Here is a 16,239-nt window from a genome sequence, read left to right on the forward strand (position 1 = left end):
AGCTTCATTAAAACCAGAGTGAACACAGGAAAAGACCCCAATTTGCTGTTCCCTCTGCCTCCTGTGCTGTGTCCATCTCATCAGCTACAGCTTTTCCGACTTACAGAAAGAACCTTTTTTTTTTATATAACCACACAGTCCAACTGTATAGAAATATCTTTATTTTTTTAACAACATAGTCCAGCTGATAAAACTGACAGCAAGCTGTTCCAATGCGAAGGCAACTGGCTGTGTTTAATCTATTAAGAGACCACACCATCTACACTCCTAAGGGATTTTCCAAGTAATTTTGCCTACATGAAAATTTCCCTGACTTTAGAAATGAATCCCCAAGTAGTCTCCCATTCTTGGTCACCTTGGGAGCCATGATGTAATCTCAGAAAAACATCATCTGTCTCATTAAGTTAATATTGTTCATTTAGAACAAAGAACCATAAGGTGAAGATCAAGCCAGTTTAATAAACAAATAGTTATCACGCTATCTGTACAAACATTATTGCAGAATTATTGCTGTATACTAGTGATATCCTTCATTCATTTTTGTTTGTTCAAGACAGGGAAAAAGTTGGGAAGGTAGCCTTTAACTTTTGTTCAGAGCACTCTTAGAGAGTAGAAAGGTATGATACAGTTTACTATTTGCTTACAAATTTTGTGAAATATGTTTTTTATCATTAAAGATGTTACTTCTTTGTTTTTCATAAGACTTGTCAACGGTTTCAGGCATGCTTTGTCAGTACTTCCATAAGGAAAGGATCCATTATCCAAAACTGGTTGGAATGGTAGATAATGGGTATGCTTTATCCTTTACCACCTTAGGAGAGTGCAGTGAATTGAAATCCACTCTACAACTGTCTTTCTGAGGATTTTTCCAATTAGTGGGATGTAGTTTATAACAATATTCCCCCAGGATTGATGGTTAACCTATTTTTTTTATTAAAGCAGGAAACAACCAGGACAAGATGAGCTCATGAAATGTAGAAGGCTATCTCTAGAGGGAAAGATTAGGAGACACCAAGAGTCTTCTAAGGACTTACAATGTAATAGGTTATTATCATGCATTATTCCACAGTTACTTTGCTACTTAACTATGTATCCAAGCAGGAACTACAAGCTATTATTAGAAAGGCAAGCTAAATAGTTTGGAACGGATAACCTCATATCCCATGCATTCACCTGCCATTAAGAGAAATGAACTTGCTGCTTAAGTGGATGGCCTTAAGTACCACTGGTTACTTATCCATTCTTGCTTAATTCCTTTATCTTAGTTTCAGGATATTTCATAAATAAAATGCCTTGGAAGTGTTTAAGAAATAGAACTTTTTTTTAAGTAAGTAATGTTTACTAACTAGTAACATTGGAGAATTAGTTTTGATACCCAGGTATGACCCAGTTAGCGAAATTACTTTGGCCAAAGCTCCTAATCCCTGCAGCCTCTTTTTCTCTATAAAGTGCCAGAGTTGAACTCCATCATCTCCAGAGTCCCTTCCAATTCTGAAATTCTGAGTCTATATATTTGATAAACTATCTTGCCGTGATTATAGGTCTCTGCCTCAACAGAGGAGAGCAATTTCTCAAGAGACAAGCTTGAGACCCTTGTGGAGTGGTCGTCCAGTTTTCATTTTGCTCAAGATTAGATTCTGATTGAATGCTGTTTTCAAGTTTCATCCAGTGTCTGGAAATACTTGTTTCTTCCATTATCAGACTACTCTCCAGAAGTCTTACCGTTCAACTACTAGTACTCTTTACTGTCCTATGCTGTGATGTGCTTCTAAGACATTATTAGACTTTCTTATTTTACATCTCTTTTAAAAAATAATTCTTTTAACTTTTCCACTGTTAACATCTTCACCATTACTAAAGCTTCAAGTACATACATATGACATTATTATGGAATATAATGACATATAATGAAATATATCCCATTGTCTTCTGATACCTATCTAGTGAGTGAAGTTTCATCTCTGTTTCTTTAAATCCATTAGGCTATAATTATGTCTTACTAAAAGAGAACAGCGATCATGAAAGATCTCTTTAACAGGGACATCTTGGGTTCAATCCTCGATAAGTACAGAACATTAATAGCTAGGAGTCAAGTATTCACCAGTGTACCTTGAAGAAAGAACGAACCTATAGCCCAATCCAATGAGGAAGACAATAGTTTACTTTGGGATAAGAAAATCTTAAAAAGTAAATAAAGCTGGCTGGAAGGAAGACCTGTCAGGATTTTTGCATGAAGACAGTTGTGCAGGATAAGTGAATAAATGTAGATTAAAGCAACAGTTTCGGTATCAGGATAAAAATGGCCTTGCTGTCTTTTCTGCAAACATAGAATCCTATTGAACTGACCTCTAGTGCAGAGCTCAGAAAGAAGCAGATTGTCTTCAGTCTGATCAGGGGATGCTTTATTACTAACAGTTGTGAAGGATCTTGAAACAATGCATTATCAACTTTTTCATGGTCCTGTGGTACCCAGTCCAAGAATTTCATCTTAGCCAGACCATGGTACTTATGTCTTACTAATATTTCTTTATTTAGTGATTACTCTGTTCTGTATCTACCTAGTACAGACTCTTCTTAATCAGCATTTCTGTTCCCACTTTGAGAATATTCCTATTTTGTGCAATATCTTTAAAATACCATTTCAATTCTAATTCCCTTTTTTAACCACGTCTTTACTCATTTCACATTCTCATGTTTGGGGTTGGTGGGTGGCCCAGTGGGTTAAGCATCTGACTTTGGCTCAGGTCATGATTTCATGGTTCGTGAGTTCAAGCCCTGCGTTGGGCTCTGTTCTGACAGCTCAGAGCCTGGAGCCTGCTTCAGATTCTATGTCTCCCTTTCTCTCTGCCCCTCCCCCATTCTCTCTCTCTCTCTCTCTCTCTCTCTCTCTCTCAAATAAATAAACATTAAAAAATATTCTCATCTCCTTTCCCCTTTTCTATAACTTTGTTAATAGTTGAAGAAATTTTATGTGGTCTAGTTTCTACAGTTAAAGAAATTCCATACCTATGACTATGAAATTGTATTTGTTAAAATAAAATATTCATGTGTTGAAGATTTTTGGGATCTACCAATGAAAAGAATAATAATGATAATAACTAACATGTATTGGATATTTACTGTGATCCACAAAGACTGTATGTTCTTTACATAGATTATCTTATTTATAGACTGTGGTTTTTTAGTGGTATCAGTATTGATTATGAATACTAAATCTACCAAGTATTAAAATTGATAACCTTCCAGATCCTACTCATTGTAGACAAAGGAACTCAAAGAGCACCTGGCTGCAACTTATTATCTGATAAGGCACTATGGTCAAGTAACTGTGTGTGATTAAAATACACAGATTAATTTCAAACTTTCCACCCAACATGTCCACTGTACAAACACGTACAATATTTATATGGAAATATAAATTGGGGAAGTTGTTCACTTCCTAGTCTAGCTTTCTTTCAAATTCACTCCTATAATTTCAGGATGTTTTAGTTATTTGACTCATTACTGTTCCTATCTATTTTTAAGCTATGGAATTCTATTTCTCTGGTCTTCTGCCCTACATTAACTTTCCCATCTATTTCCTCTTCTCTCTTCTCTCCTGTTTACTTTCATTCTTGTCACAGAATCAGCCTTTCCGAGGAGCGTTTTCAGCTAGCTTATGATTTGTTGACATTCTGAGTTCATTTTCTATACATTTCTTAATGATCTCAGTCCTTATTTTGCTTTTTTTGTTTTATGTGGTAAAATATTAGCAGAGGCACTGATGTGTTTTTTAATGATAACCTTTTAAGTTGTCATCCATTTTTATGATGATGCATGTCAGAGACAGATTCATATATAGCCTAGTGAATTGAAATGAATTAATTCTCATGAAGCTTCGTATCCTGTCGCTGAAGTACTGTGTCACAATAGAAGGGCAAAGTCAGAGCACACTGGAAACCATCAGTGAAATATGCAAAACTAGGAGAAGTTTCTGAGTTCACCAGAAGTAAGATCAGAGTAGAGGTTATGGAAATAAGAATGCATCACTATGGCAAGGATCACAGTGGGAGTTAGAAGGTCATAATCTCCGCACCAAACACTAGGCTGAAATATGCTTCTCTCCAGAGCTACCACTTGCTGTAGGAATATCAGTGGATCCAGGAGCCCTCCAGGCCCCCAGACCACCTTGTTTGAAGGAGTTTAAGTTGCTCCCTCGGGGACCTCTCACTGTGTGTGTACGCAAGCACACGGGCTCTTCAGATTAAACTGTAAAAAGTAGCATGAGAAGAGATTACAACCATTTACAATAATAAAATTTGACTTTGAAATGATATATATGTAGCAGTTGAATGTAATAATGTCTAAAATGTATATAAGTAATGCTTTATAAGTATTTTCCTCACTTGGAGATAACTTCTACAATTTTATTCAACTTAAAATATCATTGTTAATGGGTGCCTGGGTGGCTCACTCAGTTGAGCATCCACTCTTGGTTTCAGCTCAAGTCATGATCTCACAGTTTCATGAGTTCAAGCCCCATGTCAAGCTCTGTGCTGGCAGCACAGAGCCTGCTAGGGATTCTTTCCCCCTCTTTCCCTCTCTCTCTCTGCCCCTACCCCACTCACGCTGTCTCTGTCTCACTCAAAAAGAAACCTTAAAATATCATTGTTAAAATGTGTATCCATTATTAAGTAACAGGATTTCTTTTTTTCTTTTATGCTTATTTATTTAGAGAGAGAGAAAGTATGAGGGGAAGGGCAGAGAGAGAGGGAGACAGAATCCCAAGCAGGCTCCACAATGTCAGAGCCCAACGTGGGGCCTGATCTTACCAACCGTAAGATCATGACCTGAGCTGAAATCAAGAGTTGTCACTTAACTCACTGAGCCACCCAAGTGCCCCTAAGTAACAGAATTTCTTAAAGTAACACAGAATTATAACTCTATTACCCCATGATTAAATAATGATGATAATCCAGAGTGTTCTGTTTAATTTAAAACATACTGTCTACATGCTTACACACATACCCGTGCACACACACAGCATAGTTTTTAGAAATGCCCTGTTTCTTGCTGATTCAGTGGATCACATTGACCAGATAAATTTGATGTAAATAAATTCCTTCAGCAGTGACTCAGAAATTCTATCTAGTGTGGTTTTTAAGTGTATCTTGTAACTAACTTTAATTCTATATATTGTTATTTCTTGAGCTTTTTGTAAAATAGGCAAGATTTTTACTTTGGATTTTTATATGTATATTCACCAACCCTCTACCCATATAAGATTCACATTATATAGGGGAAAAAAACCGTAGAGCCTTAAAATTCAATCTTTCCTAAAGTCATTATGATATGTGAGTTAGAAGTTCAGATGTTTTTCTTAAGAATGTGTTGATCATCTCATATTACTACTTGAGTTTTTAGCTGATTTGCTATGATTGTGTGGTATCCTTGACCTTTTTATAGGATATGGCATGTGGTTGATAAACATGAGTTCAAAAGAAAACCTGTACTGTGTCTTTATGGTGGAGTGAGTGGTGAGACTGTGACTCACTCTTAAAACTCTAGAGTGAAGTAAATATACAACAATTACATAGCAATGGCTCTTATTTAATTTGGAGGAAACTTTTATAAGTCTGGGTATTAAAAAAAAGTCCTCAAATTAAAATTTGACATGTATAGACTAACATAAGTTTTTGACTTATTTTTGAGCTTTTCTCTGAGTAAAAATCCTCTCCATTTAGACAATTCTAGTAAAGAACATTATCTAAAGGAAGACACACTGTCCCTGGTATTAGCTGGCATGTTACTATTATTAGTAACATTCCTGCTACTCTGAATTTGATGACATTTCAGCCTTAATGATGAATTTCCTTAATAGTTCCTGAAATGTGTTAATTTATTTATTAGTTGTTCCTGATTTTCTTTAAGTCATGGTAAAGAATATTAGCCAAGTTGGATATCAAAATGTGACTCACTTGGTTCTTTTAATGCAAAAATGTAATGTAAAACCAAGAAGCAATTCTCCTTGCACACTGGCTCTTTTGTTTGGATGGACATCATATGGGGAAAAACTCTCTCCTGATATGTTGTTAATTAAAAAAATTTACAAAGCCTAACATTCAGTAATTAGTCATCTATAAGTGCCAGGTACTGTGCTAGGTGAACACCTATATGATCCTATTACTTCATTCCTTAAAATCTTCCAGTGGCATCTCTCAGACAGAGAATAATAAAACTTTTAACACACTCTGCATGGCCTACACAATCTCTAGTCCCATGACCACGCCATCCTTCCTGGACCACAGTGGATAAAATTGCTATGCACTCTCACATTATCCTGTTGAGTTTACTGTGACATTATCCCTCCATTTGCATTAGAGCGTAAGTACCGCGAGAGCGGGAAACTTGAATATATTATTTTTCACTACATCCCCCATGTATAGAATAGTGTCTTAATATAGCAAGTACTCAATAAATATTAACTGGATGAAAGGATGATTTTTGTCTCTCAAAATAACCTTATAAGATGGGTATGATGTTTTTTGTACATATGAGAAATGTTTCCTAAAATTGACTAAGCTAAATTAGTGAGTCTCTGGAGTTTGGAAGTCATTTGGCATGAATGCATGGTATACTTTCAGCCATTCTCTTTTGATCGTGTAGATGTTTACATAATTCTGGGTGAAGTCCTTGGCTAATCATATTGAAAGTAGTACAAACTAGGCATATTTACTATAGCTCATGTAGTTCATTTAGGAAACCTTAGTCTCAAAAATAGTCTTTTGTAATGTTTGATTTAATTTTAATTTTGAGAGAGAGAGAGAGAGAGAGAGAGAGAGCATGAGGGGAGGAGCAGAGAGAGAGAGGGGGACAGAGGATCCAAAGTGGGCTCTTCACTGACAGCAGAGAGCCTGATGCGGGTGCCAACTCACAAACCATGAGATCATGAGCTGAGCCAAAGTCGGACACTTAACTGACTGAGCCACCCAGGTGCCCCCAAAATAATTTTTTTAGGACCTTAAAAAACAATACTTAATTATCCTTTCTATATTTAAAAGCATGGACAAAAATTAAGATAAACCTGTGTTGTTATTTGTTATTATTTTCTCATCTCTTTAAATGTTCATTTATTTGTTTTGAGAGGAGGGAAGGGGAAAAGAGAGAGGGAGCAAGAGAGAATCCCAAGCAGACTCTGTACTGTCATCACAGAATCTGATGCTGGGCTCAATCTCACAAACTGTGGGATCATGACCTGAGCCAAAATCAAAGAGTTGGACACTACTGACTTAGCCACCCAGGTGCCTCATCTCCCCATCTCTTTAAAACTCACTTGAAATTAAAAAAAAAACAACAACAAAAAACCTCACTAATATTATTATGAAAATATCACCACATTGGAATTTGATTTAGGAGATTAGATAAAGATCCCTTTGTAAAGTGACAAAAAAAAACCCTGATTAAATATAAAATGTTTATCTTTGAATTTATTCCTGCACTATCTTTGTTAAAATCAATCTTAATACTATATCGAGAAATTTCCTTTGTGTTTTATGGCCAAAGTATTAAATAATGATTTGTTATACTTTCTGAATTTTATATCTGGTAAATCAAAATGCATATCTTGTTAGTTAGGTTACCTATTTTTATATATTGCTGTATGAAGCTACCTTTGTTTTTCTCATAAGAATTACAGCTGAAAGAAGGAAATTCCCATAAACTATTCTAGCGGCTGTTATTTGTTAGCATACTTCACTTCTTAATTTCAAGTATAAATCTGTCAATCTTGCACACACACAGTAGTTATTTATATTAAATCAACTCAAAATTGAGATATAATGTGTTATAAATACTTAGAATAAAATGTGAAGTAAAAAGAATTTAGCATATACAGAAATAGAAGGAATGAGTAAGTATGAGTTACTACTCATGGTCTCTGTGGTGACAGAACAGCAAGTTCAACAGAGATAAAAATTAGGATGGGTCATTTAAATTTTTACCTTCTTTCTACTTCAGGAAGGCAAAGGCATAAGGAAAAGGATTTGTCAGAGGTCTCTAAAGGGTCCTTGACAAAAATAAAGAGATGGTTAGAGGCTTGCCACTGCAGTTGGGGTGCAAATTAGCATCAGGTCTCTATTTAGGAGGGAAGAATGGGCAAGGCATAGAAGTTAAACAAAGTGATTCCTATTCATATATCAAAAACATTGCAGACTCTAAACATGGTTGTATCTTGAAAGCTCAAAGTATGGACTGCTACAATTTTTAAAAGTAGAGAAACTAGTTGTCTGGAGCCACCGTGGAGCAAACCATCCAGTTAATCAACTTTTCTGGATGTTTCAACGAGGTCGCTCATTCATAATGAGCAGCAGCAACTTTCTTCTCTAAGCTTTGACTAGTATCTTGAACGTCTGCAGGAAAGCAGTTGACTTAGCAGTTTGCAGTGTCAAGAAAAAACCACAGACTTTTATTGTCATGATGCATTGGAGATTAAATATATTCATGAATATGAAAGTACTCTGCAAACTATAAAGCACCATTGAGATAAAACATAGTTGGGTGTTTTTAGTGTTGAGTTATAATCATTTAAAATTTATGAGTTTGAAATTCGATTTTCACATTTTCATATTTAAGATGTGTATTGTGTGTGTGTGTGTGTGTATTTTCAGATAATCACAAAGACTGTTCTGGTGTGTCCTTGCACCTCACCCGCCTGCCGTAAGTACTTCCAGTTACCCCCAGCTCAGTGACATCTTTAAGATCTTTGAGAACTTAAAAGTGGGAAATCCACTGGATTCATTGTCTATTGCTGTATAGCAAATTACTCTAAATTTAGTGGCTAAAACAACAAATATTCTGGGCACAAGCTTAGCTGGGGGCTGTGGCTAGTGGTCTCATACAAAGGCTGTGATCAAAGGCTCAGCCAGGGTTTCAGTCATTGGGAGCAAGGAGGGGGGCGGGGTCCCCTGAGGTGGAGCCATGTCCGGGATTACTCACATGGCTATTGACAGTATTCAGTTCCTTGCTGGCTGTGGGCTGGAGGACTCCCTCATTTCTTGCCTCGTGGGCTCTAAACAAGACAGCTCACAATATGGCACCTGGTTACCATCACACCCAGCAACAGAAAGCAAGAAAGGGCGTGTACGATAGAAACCACAGCCTTTTTGCAGCCTAATATCAGAAGTTACTGAATAATATAGAAGTCTGATAGGTGAAGAGTTGCCACAAATCTTTATACTCTGAGTCCTATGGAAAAAAAAGTGAAATTGGCATTTGTCTTATTCTGCTTGTTAGAAATAACAAATGCTTAAGTCTAGTTACTATGCTCAATCCATGCTTAAGGGAAGAGGATTTGACAAGGGCATGAGTGTCAGAGCTAAGATATTGAGAGCTAGCTATTGGGAGCTTTATTATAAGCCAGGATTCTCCAGAGAAATCAAACCAGTGGAAAGCACACGCACATGCATGCGTGCATGCACGCGCGCACACACACACACACACACACACGTATAGAGAAAGCCAGATTTACTTCAAGGAATTGGCTTACATGATTGTGGGGGCTGGCAAGTCTGTGATCTGCAAGGCAGGCTGGAAATTCTGGCAGGAGTCAGCATGCAGACTCGAGGCAGACTCCAGTGCAATCTGGAAGCAGAATTCCTTCCTCTTCCTGGGACCTCAGTCTTTTCTCTTAAGAGACCTACCCACAGGGTGAATGGTAATCTGATTTACTCAAAGTCGATAATTAACATGTTAGTTACATCTAAAAAATACCTTCACAGCTACATCTAGACCAACGTTTGACCAAGCAACTGGGCTATCACTTGCTTCACCAAGTTAACACATAGGATTAACCATCACAGGAGCCATTTAGAGACTGCTTTCCAAGTGCACCATGCCATAAAAATGTGTTTTTAATTCCTTGCCCAGGAAATTAAGTTATTTTAAGAAAAACATCTATCCTACCTCTTTTTCCATATTGTTTTGTTTTAGTTTTCATGTGAATCTTATAGACTGGTGTACTGAAGTATATCTTGTTTTTCTAAGGCCATAGTTTTGATGTTTCAGATAGTTAAGATAAATATTATTGTTTCCCGCAGACAGCCATTAATTGCTGGCATGTACCTTATGATGTCTGTTGACACTGTTATTCCACCAGGAGAGAAAGGTAATTATTTTTTCAGATTTACGATGATCTCGTTACTTAATATATAGAAATGCATTTACAGAATATTTTTAATAAAATTTTGAAATGACCAATATATCTGAAAACTAAACCAATTCTTATTATTATCCTTAGATTTAAAATAGATTTTTGTATTATTCTAAGCCAGTAGTTTATTATCATCCATTCTTTTATTGAGATGCTAAGAATTAAGGTCCATGGGTAGGTAGTAAGTTATGTAAATGAAAGAATAAATCCTGAGTATTTTACAAATCAGTCTTCCATTCTTTAGATGCCAAAAACAAACCTCATAGCATACTGTGACATAAACTTGCTACAGAGAATATCAGGTTCAAAATCAAGAAGTTAGCAAATCTTGATTTGACTCAATCTTCGAATTCAGATATACTGAGCTTAATTCTCTGTTTGTAAAATGGGGATAATAATAGCTGATTCTCCTAAACTTACTAAAAGCTTTTGGAAAAAGTGTAATATTATTTATCAATGTATCTGATCTTCTGATGAAAATGCCCTATTAAATATTATTCATTTGTTTTTACTGGGAATCTTTTAAAGCTAATGACAAGTATGGTATCATTGTTACTGCTTACTTATTATCAAAGACATATTTATTGAATAATTACAGTGTTTTAAACTGAAGGGAAAGAGATGTATATGAAGTGGTTCCTTCTCAACAGGAGCTGTCAATCTAATTACCTTAGGTGTTTGCAATTTTTCAAAAATCCTTATTTTCTAGGAAATAAAAACAATTTTTAAGCTTTTTCAACTGCATAAATTTCATGGTAAAAGTAACAGATTAAGCCTATGTTTTTCCTGACGGTATGTCTTGATTTGGTCCTAGACATTTTGTTTGTGAAGGAAATTAAATGTGAGGGCAAGAGGTTATTGCAAGAGGGTAAGAGGTCATCTTAGTAAATTGGCTGGCACATAATAAGCATGTAATATCCACTGAGTACATGAATGCATGTCCACTTTATAGGAAAATCCCTATACCTAGCATCTTGTACATACTGCTACCTATACATACTTTTAGACAAGAATAATGTTGTTTTCCAGCTGGATAGTGACCTGTTTTCTGTGTTTTCATTTCTAACAGTGGTGAATTCGGATATTTCATGCCATTACAAAAAGTATCCAATGCATGTCTTTGCCTATAGAGTTCACACTCACCATTTAGGTAAGAGCTTTAAACTATAGGTTAAATTATAAATATTTACCATTGTGCTTGCTAAAGCTATAAATGTACAATGTAAATTATATTTGACCTTAAGTCTGTTTCTATGAAAGATGTTGTTGCATAATACCTTGAAATTCTATATGTTTTTTTCATATCTTTTCATTAAAATACCTAGCGTTTGGGGTTCTGACAATATTCAGATTTTATTTTGAAAAAGGAAAGCAAATAATGCTTTTTCTAATACTTTATGATATTTTTCTAATACTTTATGATATTATATGATTCTAATTTATGTTCATTACAGGCAAGGTTGTGAGTGGGTATAGAGTAAGAAATGGACAGTGGACACTGATTGGACGCCAGAGCCCCCAGCTGCCACAGGTGTGTAGAAACTAGTTTAATTTTGAGAGAAAAAATGTTAATCAGCAGATAATAATTTTAGAAACCCTCATAGAATCCTTGTGAATATCTCTAGAATCCTAGCATCTCTAAATCTACCATTGTTCTGTATCTAAGCTGTGTGTAACTGCCTTTTTTACAACTTCCAACTTGATGGTTTCTCTTAACATTTCTAAACAGACCTGCACGTGTGTGTCTTCATCCTTTCTACCCAGGGCGTGCCAAGCCTCACATTATTAAAGCATGCAGTTCTGGGGTTTATTGGTAATATTAATGAATTGTGTTTATCTTCTTGGCAGGCTTTCTATCCTGTGGAACACCCAGTGGATGTTAGTTTTGGTGACATATTGGCAGCAAGATGTGTATTCACTGGCGAAGGAAGGACAGAAGCCACGCACATTGGGTATGGTTTTGCAAATTTCGCTATTTAAAAGTATTTTATTGGGGCAAGGCATGATTATAAGTGACATTTATCTTTGTGACTGAATCACAGGCTTTCTCCTATCATGAGCAATTATAAGAAAGTATATATAGCCTTTTCTCATTTTAGAACTGAGTGATGAGGATAAACTCCAGAACATGTGCCTATTTTTTTATGCTTGCCTTCCTCCTTTTTATTCAAAGCCTTCCATATCACACCTCCATATATTATACTTGTCGCAAGAGTGTATATTACTTCCTCAGGCTCATTTAATAAAGAAAAACATAATGGAAAATGAAATTTCTTTCTCAAGTGTCCTTTTGCCCTATGTTCAAATTTAGGTAAATATATAGCTTCCACATTTGGTGGTGTCCATTAATTACTCAGAACTGTGATTTTTTCTGCCTGTTAAAACTTCTATGTATTCATTGTTTTCCAGTTGTTTAGTCAACCAAATGAGAATAATAATATGTAGCACTTTTCTAAAAGAGAAGATTGGACTTTAAACAGTTTTTAAATATTGAGTCTCTTTGAAAGAAGTATATTTTTTATAACACTAAGTAAAATTTTCAAAGCACTATAAACTCTTTCAAAAAAGGTTTGCCTAAATTAAAAATGAAAGATAAAGGCCCTTATCATAGTTTTTTGTTGTTTTGTTTTGGCCAGAAAAGAACCAAGGAGCCTTCTTTCCATGTTAAACTAGGTTATAAAATATTTACTGATGCCACCTGGAAGCTGGAATTTTAAACTACTTGTCTTTGATAAAAGAGAAGTTATAGAAAGTAGGCACCTGAAAATATGCACGAGATGTACTAACGATGATTCTTACAATGACAACACCAGCTATTGGTTGTCAGGGGAAAGGGAAAAGATGCTGAAGCAAGTAAAAGGAAAAAAAGGCGTTTGAGACAGTGGAATAGGATTTTTTATTTCTCTCTAAGATGATTTTTATATTAATAAACATCAATTTTAAGGCTAAAGATAGAACAAACAAAAAAATTATCGTTATATTAAACAAGAAGTTTCTAAGAGTTTTGCTTTTGAATAAATTTTTTAAGTTTGGGAGTCTTGAGGAAAACAGCAAAATTACTGAGTCGCATGAATGCTAAGTAAGAAAAGGCTTGACAAAGTAGACAAAATTAGATATGAAGGAAAGAATTAGACATTTACTTCTCACGTGAAGTAATAGGAGTCACAGGGTATCGATCAGCTATTTTCCACTCTATGTTAGCGTAGACCTCCACAGCTTTACTTAAGTACCATTGGTGATTTTATTAACCTTTGAAATAGGTAAACAAAGTAAGAAAAAAATCCCGTTCAACACGTTCTGTGTATTAGTGTACAAGTGTGGAATAGGTAGAAATTTTTGCTGAGAGCCCCCTTAGCAATTTGGAAGGACTTATAACTTTGACCAAATTATATCCTTTGAGTGTCCTCTGTGAGGCAGTATCCAACGTAAAAATTAGTAACTTGTTAATAGTGCCAAAATGAGAGGCCAAAGTAATCTCAGGAAGGCTGTTTCATTTTTCGGAGTTCAGAACTAATTCCAAATAATTCTAGTCTTTTTAAAAATATGCATTTTGCTTGGGGCACCTGGGTTGCTCAGTTAGTTGAGTGTCCACTTCTTGATTTCAGCTCAGGTCATGATCTCACGGTCATAGGATTGAGCACTGCATCAGGCTCCATGCTGGGCGTTGAGCCTGCTTGATATCTCTCTCTCTTGCACGTGCACACACACTTTCTCTCTGTCTAAATAAATATGTAAATAAATAATAAAATAATACCCTAAAATGACTGTAAATCCCATGTGGGCTAAAGGGAATGCCATTTTGAAATATAAATGATAATAGAAGGAAATTACAGGAAATTAAGTTATGGGATGAGCCCATATTCGGAATATTTAATTTATATTAAGAAAGCAATTTTTCCCAGTGAAATGATAACCTAATAAGACAGGCTTGAATAAAATTTGAATATGAATAATAATTCTCATAACAACACATGGTATTCCTATAGCACTAATATGCATTTTAGTTTTAGAAAGGTTATAGCATCAATGCATTCATTTTGTAAAATAATGGATACTACTTCCATAGGGTAGTATAGAATTACAGTTGAGAATGTAAATAGTAAAAAAAGAAAACCAGTATTTTATGAGTCTGTTAAATGATACTCTGTAAAGTTCCTCTCCCTTTTCTCCCTTCCTGCCTAACTCCCAACCCACATACATGAACATGCACTCCCTCTGGGCACAGGTGTGAGCCATGAGCAGGAAGCCTACTCAGATGCAAGCTCACTTACCCGCAGGTCATACGGGGCTAGGAGATGTCCCTCCATGTCCTGGAAGAACCACCTGCATCAAATGTTTAACTTTCTTCTTCTGCAGCCACCTGGAAATTAGGTTTTATGGGGAAATTCTATCAGTGACCTACCAGGATTTTCAGCTGAGTATTCTTCCACCCAATCTGAGCATAAGTTTGTAGTAAGCTAAAAATCTTAGGACTGGAGAAAATTTTGCCTGAGTGGAACAATGATAGTTAACTAATAAAAAGCACTTTTTAAAAATAGGGACTGATATTTTCATAGCAGGGACTCAACAGAATATACAACCATTAAAAAATGGTGGATTTGGGGGGGGGGGGTGCCTGGGTGACTCAGTCAGTTAAGTATCCGACTCAATTTCAGCTCAGGTCATGACCTCACGGTTCCTAGGATCAAGCCCCGTGTCAGGCTTTTTGCTTATGGCATGGAGCCTGCTTGGGATTCTCTCTCTCCCTCTCTCTGCCCCTCTGTGCTTTCTCTTTCTCTCTCTTAAAATAAACATTTTCAAAAAAACAAGGGGATTTGGGGGCATCTGGGTGGCTTAGTCGGCTGAGCATCTGACTCTTGGTTTTGGCTCAGGTCATGATCTCGCATTTTGTGGGTTCACACCCCGCATCGGGCTCTGTGCTGACAGTGCACTGCCTGCTTGGGATTCTCTCTCTCTGCCCCTCCCTGGCTTGCTTTCTCTGTGTCTCTCAAAATGAATAAATAAGCTTAAAAAATAGATGGATTTAAAATAAGACGTATTAATTTACTTAATGGTAATATTTTTTTAACCTAGATATATTAAATTTCTTTTTTTTTTTAATTTTTTTTCAACGTTTATTTATTTTTGGGACAGAGAGAGACAGAGCATGAACAGGGGAGGGGCAGAGAGAGAGGGAGACACAGAATTGGAAAGAGGCTCTAGGCTCTGAGCCATCAGCCCAGAGCCCGACGCGGGGCTCAAACTCACGGACTGTGAGATCATGACCTGGCTGAAGTTGGACGCTTAACCGACTGCGCCACCCAGGCGCCCCTAAATTTCTTTTTAAATAGTAAATATGAATATGTCTTAGACAAAGTTGCACCGATGTATATACTGGCAACATAGTACTACCTAATTTATGTAAAAGCAGTATTTTATGGCTGACTGCAGTACATATTTTATATTCAATATGAGACTTCTCTAAATTCGTTTCTAATATTTAGTCAAGTTTAAACAAACCAAAAAAGAATTTTATTAAGTCAGTTAATTAAGCTAATTAAGTCAGTTAATTTCCCAGAAAGTTTATATGCTAAATTTTTAAATTAACTCTTGAGAATTGGTAGATAATATTTACCTATTTGGTCATTTTTCTTGGTCGTATTTTTCATTTGGAACCAGTTATTTCAGGTACATATGAGAATGTCTGATGGATATTCATAGATATCAAATACAGTACTTTAATCAACATTTTAAAGTGTATTATATGCAAAGATAAAGGTATATGATCAATAACTCCTTAATGTATAAGTTTAAAAGCACCATGAAACCCCTTATGAAACAATTCAAAGTTTTGAAAATTAATTTTTTTTAAGTTTATTTAAAAAAATTTTTTTAATGTTTTATTTATTTTTGAGACAGAGAGAGACAGAGCATGAACGGGGGAGGGGCAGAGAGAGAGGGAGACACATAATCGGAAGCAGGCTTCAGGCTCTGAGCCATCAGCCAAGAGCCCGACGCAGGGCTCAAACCCACAGACCGCGAGATCATGACCTGAGCTGAAGTCGGACGCTTAA

At 36.0% G+C, this 16,239-nt stretch overlaps 1 protein-coding gene across 12 annotated transcripts in view; it reads left to right on the top strand.

The window, feature by feature from the left end:
• Positions 1 to 16,239, top strand: part of PAM (peptidylglycine alpha-amidating monooxygenase) — a 276,825-nt gene that overhangs the window by 199,749 nt on the left and 60,837 nt on the right. For all 12 annotated transcript variants that reach the window (XM_047851268.1, XM_047851276.1, XM_047851285.1 and 9 more), the window contains exons 8-12: positions 8,646 to 8,694; positions 10,074 to 10,141; positions 11,256 to 11,336; positions 11,641 to 11,717; positions 12,035 to 12,138. In XM_047851268.1, coding sequence (XP_047707224.1) covers positions 8,646 to 8,694; positions 10,074 to 10,141; positions 11,256 to 11,336; positions 11,641 to 11,717; positions 12,035 to 12,138 — 379 coding nt within the window. The remainder of the gene's footprint in view (positions 1 to 8,645; positions 8,695 to 10,073; positions 10,142 to 11,255; positions 11,337 to 11,640; positions 11,718 to 12,034; positions 12,139 to 16,239) is intronic.

The sequence above is a fragment of the Prionailurus viverrinus genome, chromosome A1, assembly GCF_022837055.1.
Source record: "Prionailurus viverrinus isolate Anna chromosome A1, UM_Priviv_1.0, whole genome shotgun sequence".
Lineage (NCBI taxonomy): Eukaryota > Metazoa > Chordata > Mammalia > Carnivora > Felidae > Prionailurus > Prionailurus viverrinus.